Source organism: Brachionichthys hirsutus, chromosome 18 (genome assembly GCF_040956055.1).
Source record: "Brachionichthys hirsutus isolate HB-005 chromosome 18, CSIRO-AGI_Bhir_v1, whole genome shotgun sequence".
In the NCBI taxonomy this organism is placed as follows: Eukaryota; Metazoa; Chordata; class Actinopteri; order Lophiiformes; family Brachionichthyidae; genus Brachionichthys; species Brachionichthys hirsutus.
Genome location: NC_090914.1, coordinates 3,500,861 through 3,528,235, shown reverse-complemented (window position 1 = coordinate 3,528,235; position 27,375 = coordinate 3,500,861). Strand labels below are relative to the sequence as shown.

At 43.5% G+C, this 27,375-nt stretch overlaps 1 protein-coding gene across 1 annotated transcript; it reads left to right on the top strand.

Annotated features, from left to right (window-relative positions):
- Positions 1–139: 139 nt before the first annotated feature.
- Positions 140–27,375, top strand: prkd3 (protein kinase D3). Its single transcript, XM_068751730.1, has 18 exons — positions 140–430; positions 13,341–13,479; positions 16,509–16,640; positions 16,898–17,055; positions 17,905–18,097; positions 18,193–18,270; positions 18,357–18,543; positions 19,092–19,215; positions 19,590–19,667; positions 23,013–23,289; positions 24,163–24,215; positions 24,628–24,700; positions 24,795–24,901; positions 24,993–25,154; positions 25,928–26,026; positions 26,121–26,388; positions 26,642–26,727; positions 27,141–27,375. Exons 1-18 carry the CDS (start codon positions 140–142, stop codon positions 27,312–27,314), a joined length of 2,679 nt encoding a protein of 892 aa, XP_068607831.1. The 3' UTR covers positions 27,315–27,375.

Genomic DNA, 27,375 nt, shown 5'->3' with positions numbered 1-27,375 from the left:
ACCGACACGCTCTGACGGACGAGGACAAAAGACTCCCTCCAACAAGAGTTTGTCCACAGAGGTCCAACTGCGCTCGTCTCTACAAACCGTCACTAAAATCTCCATTCAGTAGTTTCACGTTGCCATTGGAAGAAACCCAATGTCTGCCTCCTCTCCCCCATCCTTACCCCGAGCCTTCCTCCACTCCTCTCTCCATCCGCACCACCCGCCCTCGACATCCATCCTGTCGCCGAGCCCACCCGGACCTCTCTATACGCGGCTATCCAACGGCAGCCACAGCTTCCCCAGCCCCACCAACTCCCGTGGTTCCTTCCATGGGGTGTCCTTCTTGCTGCAGATAGGACTGACCAGAGAGACGGTGAACCTGGAGGCCAGTGACCTGTCGCTGTCTGCTGTCAAGGATCTGGTGTGCTCCATTGTGGACCAGAAGGTAAGCGTCTCATCTTGTTCAAGCCCTAAGCCCGTATGAGTCACACACGGCTTTCAGGGACGAGGAGCCGCTCGCATAAAGTATTTTTTGACCTCAGAATTGAAAGGTTTTCTACTGACACATAAAAACCCTTCATAATTAGCTTGCTTTCAAATTTCAATAATATTATAGAAGATGGAAGAGCATGGTGCAGAATTTTTATGTATTTATATCCTGCCGTATTTTTGTTTTCGAAACCAGACAGCTGGGCCTTGCGACCCAAATTCACTGCAGAAGACTGCACACAACGGCGCCCCAGTTACAGGCCGCGATCTAGTAGCACCGGTTATTTATGATGTTGTATGTTGTTGTAGGACTTTGATGATGCACACAAGCAAAGTCTGCAAACTCACAGACAAACACATATACAGAATCGGTTAGCGGCGATGCCGGTGTCCATGTCTGTCATTGTTTGTTGGTGCTGAACATGGTCTTTCTCTCTCTCTCTCTCTCTCTCGCTCTCTCTCTTTCTCTCTCTCTGTGTTTTGTAACATATAAAATAGGAGTGAGGATGGAACACTAAAAGTATTATTTTATTTTTTTTTTACATTTGAAGTGGCCGGATTGAATCCAAACCAATCTGAAACTACAACTTGTCTAATGTTATGTCTTAATGTACATGAAGTAGACTTTGTACAAGTAAGATCAAAAATACTTCTTTAGCTAGTGGATAACTAACTATTTGTTCTTTAATTGCGGAATATGCAGTATTTGTTAGTTATGTAGATCATTCTAAACCCTTTATCAGTCTTCTTTGTGCCCATTGGTGTGCACTTCATCGTACTTTGAGATTAATGATTCAAGCCTGTTGGAATAATGAAATTGGTCCTGAGAGAATTAACACAATGCTGATTTTGTAACCTCTTTTGTATAACGGCGATTGCTCCATTTACGTCTTTAATGATTATTGACTGAATATGACTGTACTTTCCACAAAGTCACGTTGAAAAGGAGAGGAAGAGGCTGAAGGAGCCGTCTGCAGTGCACCTGTGTCCTTTGGTTTTGCGTTGCTGAAGTTGACATTCCCGAGGAGCAGGGTAATGTTATTGCTCTTTTATGAGGTTTGCTGATCATCACTGGGCTGGTTGTGAACAGCTCTGGTCCACAGAGCAGAAAAGGTCTTCACTATGCATGTATAACTGACTCCTGTGACATATGGGATCTGTAAAAAAGGGAACGGGTAAAGAAATAGGATGACTGAAATTGATCCAAATGGAAAATCAGTGAAGTGAGTCATTCTAATGCTTTCTTTGTTGTTATTTTGTATCGTACATATTTCTAAAGATGCCATGCCACTGTAGTTTGTGCATGACAGCCACGGAAACATCTGATCCCGGTACATCATTTACATTGAAATATAAAATATAATGTAAATTATCATAGAACATATCCTGCCTATTCATCTGGTGCATTTCTTCTATTAACTGCTGCCAAATGTCGAGTCGTTCCTCAGCTATTTCATGAAATCCCGCCATATGGCTTCGATATCAACGGAAAATGTGACTAGGCTTTTCGTTCTTGCCAATCCACCCCTGCTTTACTTCTTGTTTGAAAATGTGAAGAACAGTGTCGAGCCTTTTTACAAAATGTGAGCGCATCCTAATCTGCTTTGCTTGACCCCGGCTGGCACGGTTGTCCCAGCAGGTCTCCCGTTTGATGCCTTCTCTGTCAGTCAGCAGTGATCAGACAGGACAACGCTTCAGACTTCATGCTGTAACGTCTGCGTGGAGATGTCTGGAGTACTCTCTCCTCCGTGCTGCTGTTTTCATCCCGATCAACAAACGCAGATATGCGATTAACAGAGATGCTTAGCCTGACGCCCGTGACCCGCGAGGAGGATGAAGTGGCTGAAGACGAGACGATTGAGAAACTGGACGGGCTTATCTCGGCTCCAGTCTATCCATTCATTGTCAAGCGTTCTGTTCTGTCAGCTTCTCTCTCTGGTTCTTTTCAGAGTATCTTAGTGTCCACTCAGACATACTTGAAGACTGTTTTGTCATCATGTCCCCCTTTTGGTCTGAGGTATTCCATTTGGCAGTTCCGCCATCAAAACCCAGTGACCTGTCGGTACGGCTGATGTTCTGATTGCACCCGGGATCACCTACGTCTCCTACGTGAACAGGAAACTACTGCCCTACCACTGTTGTGTTTCTGTGTCCCGTATCGGCCCTCTCAATCTTTTTACTACATTCTTAAACCTTGTGACCCTCGGTGACTTAAGGACAGAAAGTTGTTTTTGTACAAACTCTGCTTTGGTGCACTTGGACAGTCCTTTTCCTCTTTTCGAGCCGGCTCCATCCTCCTTGCTAAACTATAGGAAGGAACATCTTATCTCGTGAAAGTTTTCAATGATCCTCTGCAGATGAATATTAGAGACGTTTCTTACTCGCCTGTGACTTTACAAGCCACAGGCGCGACTCTGTGTGCTGTAGCTCATGCATTCAGCAAATTAGCAGTGCTTCAAGGTTGAAACGTTTCTTTCCTGAACCCTTTTTATCTTTGGGTCAGTCTCCTCATAAACCCTCAACCAAAGGACTTGACCAGCATTCACAGCATTGATTTAGATACTCTGTTTTCTGTATGATCTGAAGTTGGTTGTGATTTTAGTGGTTTGGGCTAAAATTCACCATCTTCAAGTGGTTTTCAGGTCAACTGTTAGTCTGGGGCATGCTGATCTAGCAGCTTTTGCAGATGGTGCTCCTGCAATCTGTTGAATGCTTTGAAATATAACTTGATGTCGCCACTTGGCACATGGGTGAGAACTCTGAATCAGACTCCTTGAAGACTGTGAGAAAGGTGGTAGCCAGCCAGAGGGTCGCGGAGACCCTCCCTGTCTGATATTGTCTAGCCTAGATCTAACCCGTGACGGTGCATGACCAGCCTCCCCCCAGTCAGTACAGCATTGTCTCACCGTGCTGGGTCTGGTTTTTGGGCTTGATGAATGGCGTGAGATAAACTTCCATAGCTTCCACTTGTTGAGCTCTTCCTGTTTGGTGTCGCCCAGGGCCTCTCATGCAACCAGAGAGGGAGCAGTAGTGGGACAAAAGTTCACGGCTCCCAGCTATGCAGCTGGACAGTCAGTCTGCTGCTCAACATTCCTCTTTACCGGGACATTTTTTGGAGGATGATATGATGTTGTTCAAGATGGGTGGGCTTAAACTGCTAGGAAACCGAAACACTTGCTTTTGTCGTACTGAACATCTGACAAATGATGATGTTGACGGATGCTGTAATGGTAATTGCATCATCACCGTTTAGTTTTTTAGTCTTTATGGGACTGTATTTCAAATCTTATACAGACGCAATTGAATTTTCCTTTGAATGTTGGCATATATTCTTCATATAAATCAATAATATTTTCCATTTTCAAAGGGATGACAAAGCTCTGCAGGAAGAAGGAACTTTTTTTTTTGGCAAAGGTAATGGAATAAAACATTAAACCTTTGCCTCAAATGTTAGTTTTATGAATAGCATAATTTTAGTCGTTTGGATGCTGCTGCATTTTGACTCCAGCTGGAAATGCAGTGAAAAGCAGCTGCCTCAGCCACAGGTTTCCCTACTGGTTTTGTCGGTGCGCTAACTCCCAGTCTCTGGTTGAGTGCTGTGCAGCTGCCTCTGTAATTATCTAAACAAAGGCTGTTTTGAGTCAGAAACATGCTATACCGTACAAAGTACGGTAAAATAGCAGAGATATTATACATATATAGAAAAGGATTTGGCTCATTCTAAACAACTGAGTAAATAGCACCTGAATATTGCGTATGTATGACGTTAAATAAGGCGAGTAAGGCTCTGTTTCTTCTTCAGGATTAATCAGAGTTTCAGAGTTAGAAATGGTCTTTTTGGTTAGAATCTGTATGCCTTCATGACGGTGTTGCATCAGCATTCATGTTTCACTCAGCAGTGTTCATTCTGTCTTTTTTGAACATGGAATCTTTAAAGGACAATCTCACCTGTGGTCTGAATGTGCTGCTGTCGTCAAGAGGAATCTGCTCTGGGAACGCAGGAAAGGTTAAATATGCAGAACGGAGGGACTGCAGCTCACATTGACCAAAACTAACTGAAATAAATCACAAATATCTTCCTCTCTGTCGTAGCACAGGCCAAAAATCTCTCTGTTCCAATGGTGTTGGCTGCCATATCTCACCCCAGAGGATGTCCTAACAGCACAAAGGATTTTATATGATAGACATGAGGCCAGACTGGAACTGCTGAAAAAGATAACCCAAAAGTCTTCTGTGTGTAACAGCCAACTTGGACAAGGAATCTATCAATTTCCCCAGTCTTGGAGTAATTTGTGGAAAAGGGAGAGAGAGAAGAAAAAAAAAGGGGGGGGGGGGATCTCTAAAGTTAAGTGAGCGATGTAATGTCTACCATATGCAGTGCACATTTCTGTGCCTCACGCTCGTCTAAATGTAAAGTGGAAAGGCAGAAGTCAGGGCCCAGCCACAAGACCCAGAGAATGACAGAGTGGAGAAGAGTGGTCCTCCCCAGGGAGAGGGGGGGGGGGCACAGAGCAGGGTAGTGGCCACCATGTGACTGATGTCCTATGTCCTGTAGTTCAATCAGTGCCAGAGCTATCAATAGACAGCTGCGCCTACCTTTCACTCTGCCTCTGCTTTGGATTTTCAGCACTGCTAGGTTTACCCAAATTACTCTTCATCACGCTTCCTTTCTGCCAGTGGCAGGAGATAATCTTGCATCACTCCAATCTCCGTTAATGCTATCTGATTGTAATTGGGATTATATTGATTGCAGTACGATCTGGATCCCTAATACTTAGAGATCCAGACGACTTTGTCCTCCTGAGGTGATTTCTGGTCAAAAGTGAATTGCTTTGAGGGTCTTTGGAGACTCGTGTAGTTTCTATTCATTCATGTGTAACTGTGAAAGGACACATTTCCCCTCTTTATTTTCTCATTAACAGAATTGGCTATTATTTAGTGCCACCTTTCTCATCTGTAGAACCTTTTATTTTTAAAAAGTTAAACAGATTTTTAGCATCTCCCACAAAACAAAATCCATCGAGGACCACATGGTCTATTTCTTTTTTTTAAGCTGCAAAAGTGCGGCATTGTGTAATATCAGTGTGGCATTTTTGATACCTGCCATTAGGAGCAGGTTACAGAATATACTATTCTGTGTGTTTATCTTGACACAGTTTGTTTTCCTGTCTTTCACCATCGCACGAGATCTGTCAAACACACAGAAAGGTTGCAGGGGGAAGTGCAACCGTCCACAAGAATCCTGTGCAGCTGTCAAAGCACCGGGGCTGAATGGCAGAGAAGTCCCAGAACTGCTCACCTGTTTTAAACGGGGGGGGGGGGGGGGGGGGGGGGGGGGGGGGGGGGGGGGGGGGGGCGTTCAGCCTCACTCATGCTACTGTATCTCTTAAGTTTTATTCGCTGTTCATTTGCTTCTCCCTTCGAGTCATGCCCTCTCCGATCTGCTGTGGTCAGCAGACCAGCACTGTGTCCCGTACATTCAAATGTTCTTTCTCCACTCTTGGGCTTGATGTTATTCTTGTGGGCGGGTGTGCGTGGAAACACTCTTTGTTGTAACTTTGTTGTTTATCCTTTTCAATGTCTTTTACAAAGTCACTATTATAATTGTTTTGAAACTGCTCATACAGCAAAAATAATGGGTCTCGCCGCTCGACCAGAACCAGCGAAAGTGCAGTCCAAACGCAGTGTCATTTCAAAACTGCTCAGGGTTCACCTGCTTATTTGCCCCATGTGGATGGAAATGTGGCGGGTGGCCATTGGTACTCCTCGCTGGGGAGGGGAGTTGAAGTGCATACTGCTGTAGATCTCTGAGGCGGAGGATCACAGCAAGGCCATAACTCATAAGCGATGTGCGGGGGCCGGCCAAGCATGTCTTAGATCACACTACTCTTTTCCTGAGAGGCCTTAGTTCCTGTGACTCAGCCTTCCTCTTTCTGCCTGGCCTCTGAACACCATTCTAGTGCGTGCGTGCACACTGCACACACACACACAGACTTTGGCATACAAACACAGATGTGTGCAAGCAAACCCCCCACACATGTGCAGGATGTCGACATTTAAGACGGATGAATAGATTCTGTCATGCAGTGGATACAGCGGCTACTCACCAAAGAGCGACCTCGTCACCGTTATCTCCCCTCCACTTCTACAATTTTCTGCTTAAAGGCCAAATGGCTACGGAGGCGTATTGTTTCTCTGGATTCAAATAATCTAAATCCTTGTGAAACAATTTAAATAAACTGACTGAGAACCTGGAAAGGATTTGGCTGGAAACTGTCAACTATTGTAGTTGCTGTGAACGGGGGTAGGCAGTATGGCCAGTCTTCGGATGATTGAGAGAGGTATGATTATAACGGGTGCACAATCTGCTACTATGCTATGGTCTGAACAAGGTCCTGGACAAGAACACCAACCTGGAGTTAAACCTCGCCCCCACCAGAGAAGAAGATGCAAATACACGCTCACACTCTCTCACACACATTAAGAGGGAAATGAGAATTGAATTTATCGCGTGTGACCATTTGGCACCCTTTCAAACCCCTGGACTTCTCATTTTACATTCGGCTCTGCCCCAGCCATGCTCCAGCGTCGGCACTGGTCTAGAGACGCTCAGGTTTTAGCCTGCTTATAGCAGTTGAACCAAGTGGAGAGAGATATACAGCTTCAATTTGCTACCCTTGGTGGAGAGTTCCATTCGCAGCAGAAAAGAAGCCGACCTGACTTTGTGTGGAGCCCTTGCCTCGAATGTGTCTACGTTGTCGAAGCGCGTTGAGGGATGACCTTGTGTGATCGTGCGAATTCACAAAAGATACTTGCTCCAGGATAAAACGTTCGAGTGTAGTGCTTCGTCTGTCAGCTGCACCTAACCTTCCCTCCCCTCCCATCGCTCTCATTCTGCCTCCAGCTGTAGTTTGCTTTTTCTGGACCTACATTTGCAAACAGAGGAGCACATAGTTGTACGTAATGTACCGGTTAAATGAAGCATACATCTTTGGCCTGGCTTTTCATACACTTTCCACAGTGCAGAGAGAGGGGGGGGGGGGCAGCCATTCATTGTGAAATCCTGCATATCAATGGCTGGTTTAGTCGTCTGTGTTGCCTTTGTGCATCACAAACCTCTTAAACCTTCTCCTCTGTGGGGTAAAGCTTTCAGACCCTCCGTGAACATGAAAATCAATGCATTTATGTTGTATGTGTAGGCTCTAAGTCAACCAGGTCAAGGTAAATCAAGAAAAGCAAAAAAAACCTAAAACATTTCACCTCTCAGTTCTCAGAAGACGCTTTCAGAACAGAAGAAGCCTCTTGAATGAGAGAGGTGAGACGTCTTCAACCAACCCTAAGCAAGTCCGGTTGGCTCTTGTTGATTTACATTTATTTTGGCTGACAAGCAAAAATATATGTAAGTACAGCAACGTTAAGGTGATGACCTCTGCAGAGAAGGTTACACTTTTAATGGCATTAGTTTGTCTGTTGTCTGACTGTTTAAAGCTACTTAACAGATTTTCATGGAAGAGTGAATCTGGAGAAAGAGGTGAAAGAGTAGGGATTTTATTGAAAATAAACGATGCCCTTCTGCCTACAGAAACTGCTACAATGCCGAAAACATGGCACATATACTTTCCAACTGCTTCTGAATCCTGATGCTGAAAAAGGAAAGCCACAGCAGATACACTTGACAATGACAGCAACATGTTGAAAGTCAACACTGAACGGGATGGCACCCCTTAGGTTTTGTTTTGCATTTTGGCTTCCAACAACCCAACAAGCTTCAGCACATAAACCATGTGGTTACATCTGCTAGTTGTCTTGGTTTCTTATTGCCATCACTCTACAACCACAACACAAGTGCTGAAACAACAGCCAAAAACTTTAGAGCTTTGCCTGGGGAGGAACGCAGAGAAGCGTCTGTCAGAAAGACACAAAGAAGCCGAGGAGCAATCGTATTAAAATGTCTCGATTCACGCACTACGATGCTTGCTTTGCAGGAGCGGTGACTTGCAGCCGGTTGCACGCATCACATCCTTCCCGGATCCGGCACGAAAACCTGGCGGTTTGCAAATAAATGAAGATGCGTTTTGCTGTGCTGATGGGATGAAATAAATTATTGCTGTGAAATCAGTTGAAATGCAAAGCAAAGCTTGTATGTCTGCATTCCGGGCCCTGTTTGGTGGGCGATTACAACATAGAACTGCTCTGTCGCAGACCGTAAGATGCCACGGTGGCTGGTGGAAACTCCCCATTGAGGACGTCCAGAGGCCCTCAGACACTCATTGCTTGACATTTTGTTGTTGATGATGCAGAAAACTCCTTATTTTGCTGCTACACTTTAGAAGCAGAATCGTGAAATGGTTGATGCGAGAAATAAAATATTGGTGTGTCTATGTCATCCTAATTGATTGAGATGTAAGCAGACTCTTCATGACCTCAATGGTAGAGGCGGTCGATTCGTGCTTATCAGCCGTAGGTCAAATTTGGTCCACAAATCTGGTCTGGAGTTTCATTTAGCATCAAACTGGTTTTCAGACTCCATGCATTCCAAAGGGTTTGTTTTAATTCAGGCAGCGAGGCTACTTTATTGGTTAGATATGGAGACAAAGCTCCGATTTGCTTTTAAAGCATTAATTTCCATTTCTAAAGGGTCACAGCGAGTTAAGGAGTAATAGGCTGGAGCGGTCAGGTGCATGTGGTTCTGGAAGCAATTTAGCATGCTACTTATTCCGGTGGCCTCATAAAGATTGGATGATTCCCTGGCATGCAGTTTTGGCATTTGTCCAGTTGGCTATGACTGTGATGCTCATACCACGTTTGTGGAATTTATTTTGCATCGTTTTACATTAATAAAGCAAATATAATCTCACGGTTTACTCGAATAGATTAACGCAGTTTTTGATTGTGTTGCACGAGTAATTCCATTCCTCAAAGGTTTGCAGGAACACAGAATAAATCTTAGTGGTTATTTACCAAGTTTCAACATTAACACTTGTTACACAATGGCAATAATGTCACAAAAGAAAAGCGACTAGAAGTCAATATGGGGTGTGTTCTAGCAGTTGTGCTGTGTGACTATTAAATAGATTGGAGGGTTATTAGTCAATGTATTTTATTTTTCATGCGAATAAAAATAAACACCATGTGTCACAAGGTCAGTGTGATCTTGCCACCTCGAGCTAAATGAACAAGAATCAGTACAACTCCTGACTCCGGTCGCATGCTTCACAAGGCCTGTGATTCTAATTGTTATAAGAATGGAAAAGTGTAATGTTTTTTCAGTATTTCTAGAATATTCAGCTTTATTGGTTATCGCACGGGTGCCATGCTAGCTTCAAATGCTGAAAAGGTGATTTATTTTACTATTTATTTTATTTTGCTCGGAGGGAACAGTCCTACCGACTACACCACCATGTTACCATCTTCTGAGTGTATGATAAAAAAAAAATAAGAATATATTTTAAGAAGCATTCTTATTTTTTTTAAACATAGCAACATAGGTGATTTATTGAAAAGTATTTTACAACAGTAAATCCATTATTGAAAATTGGCATCTTAGTTGCTCGTTAAATTCAGTAAGGGTCGGGGCAGATGAGTTAAAATTAGAAACAGCACGGACCGGGAAAAGTCGAATTGTTCAAAAACTAGTCACATGACAGTGATGCAGAATTACAAATCCATTCTTGTGCATTCGTTTTGAAAAAACATTTGAAAATCAAAACCAAATCTACGCAAACCTGTTCAGCATTTCATGACTCCAGCTTCTCTGATGTCCAAATTTGCTGCTTTTTTTAATATCTAATCTGATAATAAACCCGATTTCTGTAAATTTGTCATTATTGGACAGACAAAATAACCATGATTGAATTTTGTTTAGTAGTTTTCTGATGTTTTTAAAAGCTAATGATTAAAACATTACCTTTTTAGAAATGTATTTTACTATATAGTTGCAGTTCTACATTAGTACTGACATGAGCTCCATTCAGTCAGGACTTTGCTCTCCTGTTAGCTCCAACTTCCTCTTAGAGCTCCGCCGTGGCTCTCTGTTCCAATGAGCAGCATTTCTTTCTTAGCAACATGATCAGAATTTGTTTTTATGTCGCCTTCCTCCACATCTGTCTGGCCTGCTGCCAGGCTAGTAAAGGTGTGAGGCAGCCTGAGGTCCAGCAGCATGCTTTTCCTTACTGTAATCACACGGACATCTGTCAGAACCCATGCACCTCGCTCAACGCCGCTTCCCTTTAACCACCCACCTTTGCCACACATACACACACAAACTCTAACCACACAATCATGTGAACACTATTCTGGTGCAGCAAAGAAGAAGAAAAAAAACCTAGCTCGTCCTGTTTTTAAGAGCTTTCATCACAAAAATTAATCCACAAAAATGTGGATTCATCACATTTTTATAGTTGATGGCAGAAAAATTCGACACAAGCCTCAGCTTTAACACACATTTTTTAGATTAACATGGATGAGTTTTGACTTATGAGTATTTGTCCTTGTTTATCATTTAAAAATTTACAATGCAAATAAAAATGACAAACTATGCATGATAAGGCATCAATATTTCTTGTGGCCAAATGGCACCTTTTATTAGTCAAACCAGACATTTCCATGCTGTCTGGAAATAATTTTGTTTTTGACCACATTTCAGGTCTTCCCCCTCTCGCAATCATCGCCCTTCTTCGCTCCTCTCCCTTGTCTCTAGCTTTTTTTTTTTTACAACAGGATTTAGCATATCAATGGCGGATTAGTTCGTTTAGCAAAAGCTTACGACTGCAAAGCCCCTTTCCACTCGTCCGTCCAGCCTGACTTGTGGACCTCACACACAGCACCTCCATACCGGGGTCTCTCGAAGTCCGTGTGTGGTCGGGGCTGAATGGATTTGTGCTTCAAGATGACAAAAGACGTGCTTAGTCACTTGTGGGGTGTCAGAGATGTGTGGATGGATGCATGTGTTACGTGTACAGGAGCGTGAAGGTGGTTTATTTTCACATGCATATACGTGCTAGGAAGCAAACTCTGTCGATAGGGATTGATGATAATTTCAGTTTAATGGATCTGTGCACCCACAGGTTTAAAGGGTTAGATTTTATCCGTTTTATCTGGACAGCATGCTGTTAAAATGTGTCCTAAAGCTGCCAGTCTATTGTTCTTCTACCTCTGGCTTCCTCTTGATTTAATGGGGCATGGAAAAATTATCGCCCTCTGCCCTTGCAGCCATTGCCCTACATACTCCTGCTACTGCCTCTGGAGTGGGATCTGTTCTGCACAGTGGAAAGTGTTACACAGGGTGCCAAGGGGGGGGGGTGTGACTCCAGCTGGCTGGATTTGGGCATCGCCCACATATTTTTGTGTGTGTGTGCCGGAGAGCAGAGGAGTGAAGGAAAACCCCACAGTGACATTGCAGCTGGCTCAGGAAGGATGCCCCCACTGCCTGTGGTGATGTTGAAGTCACACGGCAGGGTTTTAGGATGTAGGTATGTCAAAAGGAGAAACTTTAAATGTTCCGTTATGCAGGCATGTACCTTCTGTGGCCCGTCTTTGTTCCCGTGTTGTGTTCGCGATAGTTTTGATGCAGTGGAAATCGTCGTCGTAAAGGGATAAGGGGATTGTAATGTGTAATAAGGGTGTTGTTATATGATAGTTATCACAAGATACAAGACTTGAACAGGCCCACAACGTTTGTAGAGGCATCCAGTAGTGCGTTTACTACTCGGATCAAATTGGTGACGAGGTGTTGGTATGATTTTGTGTGTCGAGCTTGTTGCGTCTTTATAATTTTAATAGTATTTACATAAAATATGTTGCTTCGTAGAAAACGGGTTCAGAAGAGAACCAACCACCGTTTAACTTATCCTGCCCAGTTGTGGGAGACTGGAGCTCTTCCCAGAATGCAGTGCAAGACGTGAGCGAAAGAGAACATCCAGATGCGAGCAGGACCCGAGACTTTTCACTGTGAGGTGTTTATGCTGGTGTAATTAAAGCGAGAATCTTGCGTGACATTAATTGTACAGTGCCACAGAACCTCTTTTACGGACTGACCGCTCTAGAAATTATTGAGGTTATTTTGAGATGGTAGTTCTACAATCATTACCCCCCCCCCCCCCCCCATTCACTGGGAATTCATTGAAGGCCAGATTAACCACTTCTACATAATGACACGGTTTGCATTCTTTGTGAGACATCATTAATATCGTTTTCAGTTGGGCTATAAATAATGCCCAGCATATGGATGTATGCACGTGTAATCACTACTTTATGTTTGTGCATTTATCCAGTATAACTGGGGGCCCTGATGTCAAGAAAACCGCTGAAAGGGGCTATGTGCTGCCTTCAGATCAGGAAGTGACTCAGTATTGACTGCCAATGCACTTCCTTTGAGCTGATTTTCTTCTAGTCCTCTCAGGATGTTTACCTCCTCCTCCTCCGCCCCTGTCTGTCTCTCCCACCCTCCCAATCACGCGACTTTACATCTTTGTACTCTGTTCCAGCTCAGACATGGCTTGCCTTAGTGCTGTGATTAGAACTTCTGAGTCTGAGGTCTAATCATTGTATACACTGATTTAATATACTGTTGTATTTGGGTAGTTAATCATGCTTTATCAATGTTTCGCATAAGATAATGCTGTATTTGTGTGTGTGTGTGTGTGTGTGTATGTGTGAGTGTGTATTTTCTGTAGGCCTATGATAGAAGTGGTGATACAAGTCCACCTGGATCTCATTCTTTGTGTCTTAGGCTTGTTGTTAGTTGTGGTTTGAGACCCTCCACAGTGCGGTTACCATTAAAGTCCGTACTTCTTACGTGTCACCTCCGTCATTTAGTTACCAGGGTTCCAAGTTCTCTAACAGCTCTATTTCTATCATGTCTCCAGTTTCCAGAGTGCGGCTTCTTTGGCATGTATGACAAGATCCTGCTGTTCCGCCACGACTTGAATGACGAGAACATCCTGCAGAGGCTGACCTCGGCGGAGGACATCCACGAAGGAGACCTCATTGAGGTGGTGCTCTCGGGTACGTCGATTTAATAATTATTATAAAACAACAACTTTAAATTAACTGTTTAAAGGTGCATAAGGACTAAGAATTTAGAACATCCATCCACCCTCTTGGAGACGAGACGACCTCAATTGTCTCGTCTTCATCCACTTGTCCGCCTTGCTTGGTCGTGGGTGTTGCTGGAGCCTCTTCCAGCACGAGCTTGAGGTGGGGGGGGGGGGGGGTACACTCCAGACATCACACGCCAGCGCATCACGGTATATAGAACGCTTAACAAAAAAAAAACTTAAGCAAACATATCCACTCATTTTGAAGGCTTTGCGAAGCAGGGAGGGAAGTACATGCAATTCATGCATTAGGAAAATGGAACAGAAATATTTAAGGAAATCTAGAAATGTATATATTTGAATCTTGTGCATGTTTGTTGAAACACTAACAAAGATTGTTTACGTATCGTTCAAAGAAACAGACTTAAGCCCTGACTACTTTAAACCTCCGACGCAGTGGAATTCCACCCAGCAGTGTAAACCAAGTGTTTTAAAGTGCCAAATAAGGTCCAAAACTAAAACAGGAGGAAGCTTCATTAATTCCAATCCTTCCTGCAGTGTTACGTAAAACGAAATTTTACTTAATTGTCTTTGCCCAAATGAAATATTATTCTTAAGCAGTTAAATGTCATCGTGACATTTTGCTTTGTGATGGATTTTCCTTCCACCTTAATCATGTTTTCATCACATTGTCCACCTCAAGCAGCAACACGCAGGTGTTACGTGTTCCCCTTTTCATTTCCTGCAATGAATGAATCAGTTTCCGGTGTGATCCTGAAATCAGCGAATATCTCCGAGTATGTGTCATGCCGTAATCTGTCCTGTTGCTCCATCTGCCTCCGCTGGGAAGCACCTGACACCACCTGTGCTGAATACCTCCCTCCCTCTCTGGTGTGCCAGAGTGTTGTTTGTGTGTATTTAGACGGGGGGCGACTGCGTAGGTTGAAGATCTGAGGATACTTGAGGCATCAAGGCTGAGGGATGCAGACTAAATACTGGAACTTCCTTCTTTTTGTTGTTGATTGTGTGTTTGTCTTGTGCTCTCCTTTGATTCAGTCTTTGTTCATCTCCTTCCCTTCTTGCTTTGTCATTCTAATCCCTCCTACCTCAACAAATCCATCTGCAGGTGTAAGTTCCTCCAACGGAGACTGATAATTTAACGATATACCTGATCAGATCCATTGTAGAAGAGTCCCCGTTTCTGATCAGCTACACATGCAAACATGTGCTGTTATGTTTTTATGTAATTATGGAACACTTGAACGTCTTTCTTCATGTCAGAAACTCAATCTTTCTTTGAGAAATGCCAGCTGGGACAAATATGTTCCCATGCCTTTGGTTGAGAGAAAATCTAAACCATTTTTCCAACCCCACAATTTGTGTCCTGTCATCTTTCATTTCGTTTTTCCCTTAACCAAACCTGTTGTTGTATTCTGCGGCTGTGGGAGAGAGATGATCCGAATATGTCTCTTGCTGTGAAGAGGCGGGCAGAAGTGGTTTTTGCTTGGCTTTGGACTCAAAGAATTGGCTTGTTTTTCTTTCAGTAAGTGATTGTAGTAGACCCACAGAGTGTAAACACGCTCTGACGTGCAGGGCGGCCCTGGACATAGCAAACGCTGCACAGGCTATCTCGACCCATGAGGTTTGAGGTTTGGCCTGACCGATTGTCCCTTTGTTCTGTTTTTCACTCCTCAGATTTCCATAGACTTTCACAAGCCTCTTTTTCACTTCTGCCAGTGTGAAATTGCTCTATAATATCTCCTGTTTAATAAGAATATTTTTGATTGTTTTGTTTGATGGAAACTTGTGGCCTGGAAATTCAAACTCTTGCTCACCGAGCGCTGCGAAAACCGACAAATACAAAAATTTGTATTTGCTGTCGTTTGATCCCAATTAGGGTGACGAACGTTACACAACAGTGCAACTGCCAAAATGAAAGTGGTCAGTTGTTTGAAAAAGCTCATGAATGCCGCTTTCCATTTATCTGTGTTCGACATTGGCATGTGATATGCATGGAAGAAAGACTTCTCTTTCAGGTCAAACGCAAACCGTGAAAATCCTCCAACCGACCGTCATATTCTTCTGAAAAGGAGAAAAATGTGCCCCAAGCAGATTCTAGACACACACACAAACACAACCCTGTGCAAATGAAGTAAGCCCATGTAGTAAATTCCTTTTTATGTATTCAGTGTAGTCGTGACCCGCAACCCGCCGTTGTCTGTGAGAGAGAATAAGCTTTTCAAGGACCTCCTTCCAACCTGCATGCCTATGGAATGTTCCAAAAAAAAAGCAAAGATGATTTAAAACGTTTTAAGTGAATTGTCTTTGTGCTGCTTTATCCGAATGAACAATAAAAGGAATGCGCAAATGGACATCTTTTCTTTTTGCGCAGTTGTGTGACTAAAAATAAATATCTAGCGAGGGTTAGGGTTAGTTGACACTAAAGAAAACAACACGTGTGTGTTTATTTCTTTGGATCGATCGTTTCAATCTTTAGCCAAATGACCAGACAAGACGGCTTCATTGCTGCTGCCTGTTTATGAATATTCCTGCTTTTTTCCTCAGTCTTTTTTGGTTAAAGGATCAATATTTCTAAAACATAAATATTGATGGAACGTCAGTCCAATCTTTATGATGAGATCATACTTTTCTGGTGTCTTTTGGGTGTGCCCTATCACTCTAAAACATGCAGTGGTGAAATAGCATCTTTGCAGATGTGGCACCCTCTACTGCAGCGGTGGAGCTATGGCACAAAGTCAAACATTTGTTTCTTTGTTTCCGAAGCCTTGCAGAAAGAATGTCCAGTGCTTTTAACTGCTTCTACACAGGTCATGAGGCAGCCGCTGTGTCAAACAGTTGCTAAACATCTGTAATAAATGGCTGCTATCATTTTGTATTTTTTTTTCTGTCAACTTTTTCTTATTCAGGCTGCTGCTCTCCAGATTTGTTTTGCTCTCAACAAGTATTTCTTTATACCTCTTCTGTACCGTTTTGTAGCTCAGGCCACCGTCGAAGACTTTCAGATCCGACCCCATGCCCTTTATGTCCACTCCTATAAGGCCCCCACCTTTTGTGACTACTGTGGAGAGATGCTATGGGGTCTTGTCCGCCAGGGGCTAAAGTGTGAAGGTGAGACGCACAATTTCATGTTGAATGCTATAAAACCCTGCTGTGTCATTGCCGAGCTTTTGAACCTACTCAAAGTTGTAAATGAACTGTGTCTCAAAGGAAGCATCTAGCCTCCGTCCTGCTGTCTGTATGAATATACAGCAAAAAACACAAAATGTTGACCTTCGTAAGGAGAGGCAATAAGGTTTTCATGAAATTCATGTGTTGCAGTCCGTTGCATTTACACCGTTGTGTTTTTGTTTTGTTCTTTCATTAAGGATGTGGGCTAAACTACCACAAGCGCTGTGCCTTTAAGATCCCAAATAACTGTACCGGTGTCAGGAAGAGGCGATTGTCCAATGTGTCTTTGCCTGGACCCTCTCTCTCTGTCCCCCGTCCAGCACCTGCGGAAAATGCCGTGGTTGTTCTGGATGAGGTGAGAAGACAAAGTCATGCCAGCTTCTAATTTTCCATGTCTGATCTTAAATAATGTTTTTTCCCCCTCCAATTAGACTGAGCTTTTTCTTTTTATATCACAGAAAATATATTAGATTTTTTTTTTTCAAACTAAAACTATTCAAATATCCATATGGAAAGTTGATTAAACATCAGGATCTGCTGAAATTATTATTTTTTATTTATTATCATTCTGCATTGCATGAACTGGCTAGAGTTTAGACCTCATCAGTTCTCAGACTGAAAGGCAGATGTACCGGCCAAGAATACGAGGCGGCCGCTCTACATGCTGGCCAGAAGCTTTGTCTCAACTGTTGAATGTGTCTTAACTTGGCAAGTATGGATTTTTTTTTTTTTTTTTTACACATTGGAAAATCTCCAGGGCCCTTTTCTAGAATACCACTGATGGAGAGAATTGATTTGAGCTGCACAGAGCAAACCTCAGTGAGGTCTTATGAAACAGTTTATGCATATGTCTTCACTGGAATATTTCCCTCGTGTCTGTTCCCTGCAAAGGTCGTCAGGAAATCTAATTATGCTAATGAAATTAAAAGTGAAATGAAATTCTGACTTATGTACTGTATCTATTAACTTGTTACCAAAAAGAAAGAAAACCATTTGTCATTTCTTGAATCAACATAACATTTCAAAATCATGCAAACTTGTTTTGACAATGTTCTTTTTGCCCTTTCCACAGATTTATTTAACTTCTCCTGCTGCCATTTTATTATGAACTATTCCCTTTTGAAGTGGTTCTCCTTCTATTATTCCTGCATATGGGTTTTTAATTCTTCTCGTCCGTTCCCCCTCATCTTTCCAATCCTTGCAGCAAAGGTCCCATCAGGAGGCAGGGAAGCGGATCCTGTCCTGGAGCGGTAGGCCTATCTGGATGGAAAAGATGGTGCTGGGACGTGTTAAAGTGCCACATACCTTTGCCATTCACACTTATACCCGGCCAACCATCTGCCAGTACTGCAAGCGCCTGCTCAAGGGCCTCTTTCGCCAGGGCATGCAGTGCAAAGGTAGAACTACACATGTCGGGTTAAAAAAAAAAATCCCTTGAAAAGCATTTTGGTGATTTTCTCCCTTTTTTTTTTATACTACGGTAATCTTCCAGATTGTAGATTCAACTGTCATAAGCGATGTGCGTCAAAGGTACCAAGAGACTGTTTGGGGGAAGTGGACTTCAATGGAGGTACATTTTTACGTCTAGATTCACGGTAACGGTTTTATATCTCTGACATTTGTTGAAGTATTTCCGTGTTTATTGTACATGTGTAGAGCCAGCAAGCCCTGGCCCAGACTCTGACACCACCATTGATACTATGGAGGTCGACAGCAGTGACATGGATTGTGGCAGAGGACTGGATGACCCAGAGGATCCCTCGACTCCAGAGGAGAGGATGTTTGATATGGATTCCCCTCTCCTGGACAGGGAGAAGGATGAAGAGCCCATCAAGGCTATCAGGTATAAATATGCTGGTCTATTGTGGCCGATGATGAAGAGTCATTTCTGTTGATGGAGGACCGGTGACGCTGTTTACTTTGACGTCTCGCCAATGGCGGCCATCACTGCTCATGCTAAATACCCAATCATATATTCATATATGCAGTATATATTTGCATGGTATTTTCATTGTACAGCTCAATAGTGATGAGGAAAAAGGGCAAGAGGAGAAGACTGGGGATTTTAGGACTGTGTGGTATTAAATCATCTGGTCTAACTGCCCAATTCATATGTTTATACCACACCAACGGCATGAGTTTAATGTTTCCAGGAGAGCTGCCACATGTACAAACATAAAACGTATGGCTTTATGTTCAGGTTTCTGTTGGTAAAGAGCCCACAAACACTGGTGGTGGTTTTCAAATCAAATGTAAGCTTCCTGCCTGCTGCTTGAATGTAACCTCCTAATGTTCCTTTGTATTTAAATCTAGAAAGATGATCAGATAAATGTTATGTGGTCTGAGTGTGTGCCTGCATGTGTATATTCATGTCTATTTGTGTGTGTCAAGCCCCTCCACTAGCAGCAACATCCCTCTGATGCGGGTGGTCCAGTCCATTAAACACACCAAGAGGCGGAGCTGCACTTTGGTGAAGGAGGGCTGGATGGTTCATTATACAAGCCGGGACAACCTGGTAAGACTCAAGTCACCGAAAGACCAACAAAGACAACTAGTCTGAAATGTGCTTGACCGTAACTTCCTTCTCTAAAGCTGAATGTTATTATAATTGAACCTCATTCATTTTACATTTTCCCTGTAATGTTACATGTGAAAGGCCAAATCCTTCCATGTAATTTATATTTGTTCACACAAACACTCCATCCATCTGTTGCCCCCCCTTGAAATCCATTGTAGCCCACGAGTCAAAATGTTTGCCCATTCCTGGTTTAGATGTATATTCCTCACAAAGCAAACAACAACAACAACAAAAAATCAAGTTCACTGATATTGATAATGAATGTCTGGACACTGGATCAACTTGATGTTTGTTTTCCCTCTTTTAAACAGCGCAAAAGACACTACTGGAGGCTGGACAGCAAAAGCCTGAGTCTCTTCCAGAACGACACCGGTGCAAAGTTCTACAAAGTAGGCATGCGTCACATTTAAAAATGTTGTCTTATTTTTCCACATCAAACACGCAGCATTACGTATTTATCTGTTGAAAAATGAAGCAATGTAAGGGTGAATCGCGAATTGTTTTTCCTGAAGCCCCCCCCCCCCCCCTTTATTTACGGCATCTCTGTAGCTTTTGACATTTACCAATCTCTTGAAATGTTGAAATCACTTTCACTTTGTAGACGTCTTTCTCACTTAAGAGAGGAATGCAACGAGACAGTCTAGCCGGCGGGTTCGCTGTGCGACTCAGCTTGAACGCTGTCATGTTGCAACCGTGAACTACCCTGAGGTCAGCTCAGTCCACTGAGAATTTCCCCTGCGGTTTTTCCACCCTGCAGCCTGGTCGTTTTCCCTACATGAAGTGAAAGGATTTCGCCACTAACAGCCCCTGTCTTTAACGTGTGTGCATCAGATCAGGTGGGGGGACAGTTGGATGGGGTTCTTAAGAGAGGGTTAGGGTTTAGGCGGGAGGAATCCAAAGCCTTAAAATTATTTCTTTACAGGGAATTTTTAAGATGCAATTATTCTGAAAAACAAACAAACATTGGAATGTAGAATGTTTAAACGTGAAGTTTATCCTTTTAAATTCAAAGTTGGTTTAAATGAAAGTGGAGGCTGTGAGGGGAATGCTGCTATTTCAATATATAGGATTTGTTATTGACTGTGTGACACTTTCTGCTCAGTGCCAGGACTGTAGTCAGTCATTACATTGCTGCAGGGGCTTAATAGCACAGTAATTACACAGTGAGGTCTGAGGGAGGGAGAACAGCCCGAAAGGTAAAGATTTCCACATGCTATGCATGTGTGTGTGTGTGTTTTATTGTTCTTTAGTGTGTTTTGAGACTTTCCTCTTCCAGCTGTGTTCAGCGTTGTGTTGCAAAGGGGACGGTTTGTCGGATGCAGCTGAGTTTCTGACTTTACAGCCAGTAAATTCACTTTAGATTGTGTGTTTGTTACTAAAACAGGTGGATTGTCACAGCTGCATCTCTAATCTGGACATTTTTTCCTCCATCACCGGATTTCTCTCCTGCTGGTTGTGAAACAGGCGTGAAAACGGCTCCGTTCACCCCCCCCACCCCTTCTTTCCCTCTGGTTCTGTCACACCCATGGCCTTCTACCACTAAAGCCTTGGAGAGGAAACCTCAGCAGGGACCGACTCCTCAGGGTGTGTTTACTGGCAGCTTTACGTGGTTCTTTATTATCAACTTGGCAGTCCAAGCTACATTTAAGACCCTCAAGAGGCTAATTGAAGGCTTGCTGTAAATGCCTTCCCTTCATTCTTCATAGTTTGGTCTTTCTCCCGTTTTATTTGCTTCACATCTTTTATCCATGGTAGATAACGAGAGATGATTTGCCTGTGCAGACAGTAGAAAAAGGTTCGTTCAGGGGTTTCTTTTCCAAAAACCACAGATTCTTCAAATCTGTCTTGTGCATTTTCCTTTCTTTTGTCAGTCTGTGGCCACTGTTCTCCCCGCCATTCTTTTCTTTTATACCTCCAATCTGATTTATGGCGATCTCTTGGTGGCCTGTTTGCCAGGCATGGCAGCCATTTTCTCCATTTGGAAGTCATAAAGGGCTCCTTGTTTGAAGATGAGACCCCTGTACTTGTGGCTTTCTCTGAAGAGGCTTTTATGGGGCGAGGGGGCTTCTCTCTGTTTCTGCCAGATCGAGCCCTGTCACACACTCCCACTCTCACGCCACCACCGGCGGAGGATCGGTAGTCGCCGTGTCTTTTCGTCCCCGCGTGGCTGGCGGTAGCGCCAGCGGCTTGTGCTCAGATGAGGCCTCTGGCTGGCCCCTGCCTTGTAATCAGGGAGCCTGAGCGCTGCAGCCGCCGCAGGGCCCGGCTCACGTAACCCTCCGCCGCTAACCGCAAGCACTTCATCTGATACTCTGCGGTGAGCCGCGCTGAGGGGACAGCGTGTGCCACTGCGCGCCCCTATTGGCTGGCACTGCTCAGTGTTTTCTAATTTATGACCCCTCCTCCACACAACACCCCCTCTTTGACTTGTCAGAGTTTGAAGGGGTAGGGGTTTAAATGTGTGCTCCAACTGTTCTTTCTGTGCTTGTCCATGAGAGAGAGAAGAGAGTAAATGAGGAAGTTGAAGCTGGGACTATTTAACCGGTGCTGCGATCAGATCAGGCGAGCGGCGAGCCTCCAGCAGCGTGAGTGTGTTGCGTCATCACAGGTTGTTGAACATCAATGTAGTTCGGCAAGACTGTTTTAGCATTACTTTAGAGGTGTATATATATATAATTAATAACTTGCTATTTTTAAGAAAGTATCAGAAAAAATATAAACTGTTTATTCATTCGTTTTCATTTATTTCATTCTTAAACCTGCATTTGTTTCGTCAAAATTGACTATTGTGTCATATTTGCATACAAACTTCGTATTTGTTTGATCGTTGCCTCTGATGTTTCCACCTGAGTCCTCCATGAAACTTGTTGCATTTGAAGAGATCCCATCAATATTCATTGTGGATATTTTTCACTTTCTATAATTTATATATAATTCTATAATCTATTATTTGGAGTATTGTGATATATTTTGTGAGTGTGTGCGTGGTGCTTAACTGAATTGGAATTAAAGTAGACTGTAGAGCTTTGGTGGAGGTATTCTCTATACAGAGTGCATTTCTTAAACCATGCTGTTTTAAATCATGCATGTTCTATTTATGTGGAAATGAACATGACTTTGTTTTGGTTCCATCTGCTCTTGGACTAAGATTTCGCAGAGGAGAGGCGGAGGTAATTCTCAAAAGTTCTGAATGAAATTTTCAGGCAATGTTTGGGAATGTTACCAGGAATGTGACGCACCCATGCAGGGTCGGGGCCTCACCACTGAATTTCATCTGGATCGGATCCAGAATGACATTTTAAGATTAACATTGAAAACCCCATTTACGGAGTTAAAAAAATCTGTTAGAAATACACATCGACCCTGATTCACTTTTCCTTTTCGTGGTTGGTGTATAAAGAAACCAGGAACCCTTTAGAACCTTTTGGTGATGATCCAGATCACCATGTGGATGGTGTAAATCCAATTAGGAGGGGAATGAGCTGCTCAGTGGAGGCCTGCGCTCTCTGAGTTCTTTTTTGTTTTACTGATTAGGTTTAATTCATTCATTCATGTAATGCCAATGAACTGTTGATGCATCCGGTTAAATGGCTGACTGTGCAAACAACAGTGGAGCAAAGAGGTTCAGGAAAAAAAATCTCAGGACCTTATTTATTTGAGAAAATCCAAATAGAATATTTGGCATCTTGTTTGTTCTGCTCTTAGTTGTAATCTTTACCTAACGCCTCCTGCAGGAAATCCCTCTGTCCGAGATCCTCCAGGTGGAAAGGTCCAGAGACTTCAGTAATCTGGCCCAGGGCAGCAACCCACACTGCTTTGAGATCATCACAGCCACTATGGTCTACTACGTAGGAGAGAACAACTGCAGTCCCTACCACAGCCCTGCGCTAGCCGCCTCAGGCGTCGGCATGGAGGTGGCCCAAGGCTGGGAGAAGGCCATCCGACAGGCCCTGATGCCTGTCACCCCTCAGCCCAGTGTGGCCAGTGCTGCTGGCCAGGGTAAAGATCATAGTGAGTAATCACAGCTCTCTTGTGCTGGAAACATTGCTTTTGTGGAAAAAATGTTAAAACAACTTAAAGTGCAACTAGCACATATCTTTGCTTGCAGTAAAAGTGTATTCTGATTCTGTGTTGGAACAAATTTGCCCAAATAAAAGAGATAATTATTTGCATCAGGTCAAAAAAAATCACTTTGGAATTAGTGGGAAAGCTCAACTAGAGTCTCTATAGGCTGAGGACAGAAGTAGATGATGACAAAAGCCTGAACATGACTTCCAGTTGCTATGTCAGAGGCCTTTTATTTTTTGGGGTCGGGGAAGCTGACTTCTTAACAAGGATTGGAATTTATTCAGCGTCAATGGGCTATCAGCGGATCTTGTATGGATAGAAATTAATTTTGTTGATCAGAGAATCACATGAGAGTCACGCTTGTACTGAATTCTGTGTGGGGGGCGTGATGTGAGAGAATGAGGCAGTCACCAAAGGTGGCAGAAACTGACTCTTTGTCTCCTTCATAACAATAGTTTTAGTTAAAAAGATTAAAAATAAATGTTTGTGTGTAGAATTATTTCAGGATTTTCCTATTCCTGGTCTAGTTGGTCCTAATACCATGCAGACAAGAATTTCCAAACGCATATTTGCAGCATTCGGTCACGCATAGCTTCCCGGATCAATTATCTAACCAATGTTATGTAATAAAATGCTTCATTCTGTGGGGCTGTTTATTGTAGACAGCTGCAACAGGCTTGAAGTGAATAAAAAAAAAAAAGAAGTATTTGTGTAGCGTGCCTTCGGCTGCAGTTATCTTAAGGTTCGCTGGCTGTTTTGCTGCTGACGTGGCGTTTATCAGGTGTTAAACGTGGAATCATGTGTTTTCCTTCCCAGAAGAGCTGTCCATCAGTATATCTGTCTCCAACTGCCAGATCCAGGAGAATGTGGTGAGTGGGGGGCCTCTTCTTTTTCTTTGAGATGTTGTTGCACCATTTCTCTGCCCGGCCTTCCCTTGAATGATTTCATGTTGTAGCTGTTGTAATAAAATCTAAAATTGTATCCTGTTTTTTTTGGAGGTTTTTTTTTGAACCAAAACTCTCACATGGAAGCATTCATGCTGCACAAATTATAAAGGTTGCAGAGCATTTATTTAGTCACAGGATTGTTGTCTCAGTTCTTCTTGTCTATCAGGAGAAAGTGACAACTATAAAATAAATATATATTAGAAAACAAGTTGGCAAAGATCTTCCTGGGATTTGCTTATATAACTTTAATCCATAGCCAATAACAGAAATGAACCGGATGTTACAGGAGAAAAACAAAAACGCAACATTAATGGTGCAAATTGTTTCCATGTAGGACATTTCCTCAGTCTACCAAATATTCTCTGACGACGTGCTGGGATCAGGACAGTTTGGCATCGTGTATGGAGGTATATTTCACCTGAATTTTATAGATTAGAATTTACCACATTTTCAGGCGATTTGAGGTCATTTCTTTCATCCATTTTTCCCGTGACCTTTTAGGCAAACACAGAAAGAGTGGCCGAGACGTAGCCATCAAGGTTATTGACAAGATGAGATTTCCCACCAAGCAGGAGAGCCAGCTGAGGAACGAGGTGGCTATTTTACAGGTAAAAAAATCAGGTGCCATGGATTGACAGACCGCTTCCCTCGCTGTTCTTGATTCGGCGTAGCTTCAATGTCTCCTGCTCCCGCCTGCAGAATCTTCATCATCCAGGTATTGTCAACTTGGAGTGTATGTTTGAGACGCCAGAGCGGGTGTTTGTCGTCATGGAGAAGCTGCATGGCGACATGCTGGAGATGATTCTATCCAGCGAGAAGAGTAAGCTGCCTGAAAGAATCACCAAGTTCCTTGTTACACAGGTGTGTTTTGCAGGAACGCAACTCTCCACCTCCCCTTTGCTCCGTCTCCGTTTTCTAGACAAAGATGAAAGCACTTGTTTGCTGATATTCTGTGAACTAATTTGAACTGTATTCTCCCTGAAAGTACTTAATGATGATTAAATGAACAAAGTAAGTTAGATCCACAGCATGCTTGGTCTTTACACACTTTATACCATCCATCTGTTGCTATTTCATAGCTTCCTCTCCACTGTTTTCGGGGTGTAAGCCCACTGAGCTGCAGCTCCGAGGCCTGTTTATTCTTGTGGTCAGCTGATTTTGGGGGAACTGTTTATGGGATTGCTCTGCATGGTACCACGACCTACCCCCTACCCCCCTGGCTGTGGATTACAGCCTCCAGTGCCGGTGGCTTCGTGGCCTGATTAGAAGAACACAAGCCCCCAGGGCCAATGCAGTGCTCCAGGCCCCGAACAGAAGCGGGGCCATTAGTTGAGGCTCTAATGTGGCTGGGAGGACTTTTGCCAGAATCAGGGTCAAGATGGGGGGGCAGGCACACTGTGGTTTTGGTATGGGGCTCGGGCAGACATGCATGCAGTGCTAGCTTACGCCAGGCTTTGTGAACATAGATGGGATGATGAGATGCGATCATACGTCTTTATGTGAAGATAGTCGACAGGATGGAAGTGTTTAAAGTGTTTATATACTGGTACTTTTAAATATTTAGATGCAGGCTTTGTGATGTCTTCTGGATTTTTGGAGATCAATTTTGGCTTTTTTTGTTTTTGTGCCTGTAGATCCTCGTGGCCTTGAGACATCTGCACTTCAAAAACATTGTTCACTGTGATCTGAAGCCTGAGAATGTACTACTGGCCTCTGCAGAGCCTTTTCCTCAGGTAAGGGGGGGTAAAAGGGCAGGGTGCGTGTGTTGATGAGGGTGCACGTGTGTGTGGATGCATCAACCATTCCCCCCCCCCTTTCTTCTCACAGGTGAAGCTGTGTGACTTTGGCTTTGCCCGAATCATCGGCGAGAAGTCGTTCCGGCGGTCTGTGGTGGGCACCCCGGCTTACCTTGCGCCGGAGGTGCTGCGCAGTAAAGGCTACAACCGCTCTTTAGACATGTGGTCCGTGGGAGTCATTGTGTATGTCAGTCTGAGCGGGACGTTCCCTTTTAATGAGGATGAGGACATCAATGACCAGATCCAGAATGCTGCCTTCATGTACCCCACTATGCCCTGGAAGGACATCTCTGAAGAGGGTAAGAACAATGTGTTTGCCGCTCCTATATGTGGGGTAACACATGTGGACACGCCCTGTACAGCTTCACGTCTGAATGCTGTTATGACTGCTCTTTGTCTCGGGTTGAAATGAATCACCTTCAAATATGTTGAGCTGCCCAAACTTGCAGCTCCGCCTACATTCGGTGTGACATCCTGATGTCTTCTGTTGCCATGAGAATATAAATCCTTTGTGCTCAGATTTACAAAAAAATGTGTTGCTTGTGTTCGCAGCCACAGATCTGATCAACAATCTTCTCCAAGTCAAGATGAGGAAGAGGTACAGCGTGGACAAGTGTCTCAGCCATCCCTGGTTACAGGTGACATGCTTGTTTTTCTTTTGCCCTTCGATCCGTTGGACAATTTCTATCGAAAAGGCTGCACTCCTCCTTCTCTGAAATCAAAATACAGGTACTACAATGCAATCAAGGAAGGAACAAAATTACGCTTCAGGTGTACCCCGATCGCTCCATGATACATCCCGACTCCCGCCGCCTCAGAATTCTGGGAACTGTGGTTCAAAAATTCAATGGTTAAAACAGAAGTTAGAAAATCAGATTAAACTAATTAATAGCGCATTTTTGTGATTTCTAACATTTTGCTTTCACCAAGGCTCAGATAATGTTGTCAGACATAAAACAGGTTTTCTTGATGTCTGTCCTGGAACATATTTCCTCACTCACTGAATTAGTTTGACAGGCTGGTGTTTTTGTGTGGTTTTTTTCCGCCTCAGGACTATCAGACATGGTTGGACCTCAGGGAGTTTGAGACGCGGCGTGGCGAGCGCTATATCACGCACGAAAGTGATGATGCACGATGGGAGGAGTATGCAGATGAGCAATGCCTGGCTCACCCCAAACATTTCATCATGTCTCATAATCTGGATGACATGGAGGAGGACCCCTAGTGTCAGAGCGCACTAACTACACCTCATGTATTAAGGATGGGGATTGTCATAATGACTTCTT

Excerpts from the sequence above, each read along its gene's own strand:
- prkd3 (XM_068751730.1), top strand. The coding sequence starts at position 140 with ATGTCTGCCTCCTCTCCCCCATCCTTACCCCGAGCCTTCCTCCACTCC. Across the intron at positions 16,641-16,897 it reads CCAGGGGCTAAAGTGTGAAG|GATGTGGGCTAAACTACCAC; the intron begins GTGAGACGCACA and ends TCTTTCATTAAG. Across the intron at positions 24,701-24,794 it reads GTTTGGCATCGTGTATGGAG|GCAAACACAGAAAGAGTGGC; the intron begins GTATATTTCACC and ends GTGACCTTTTAG.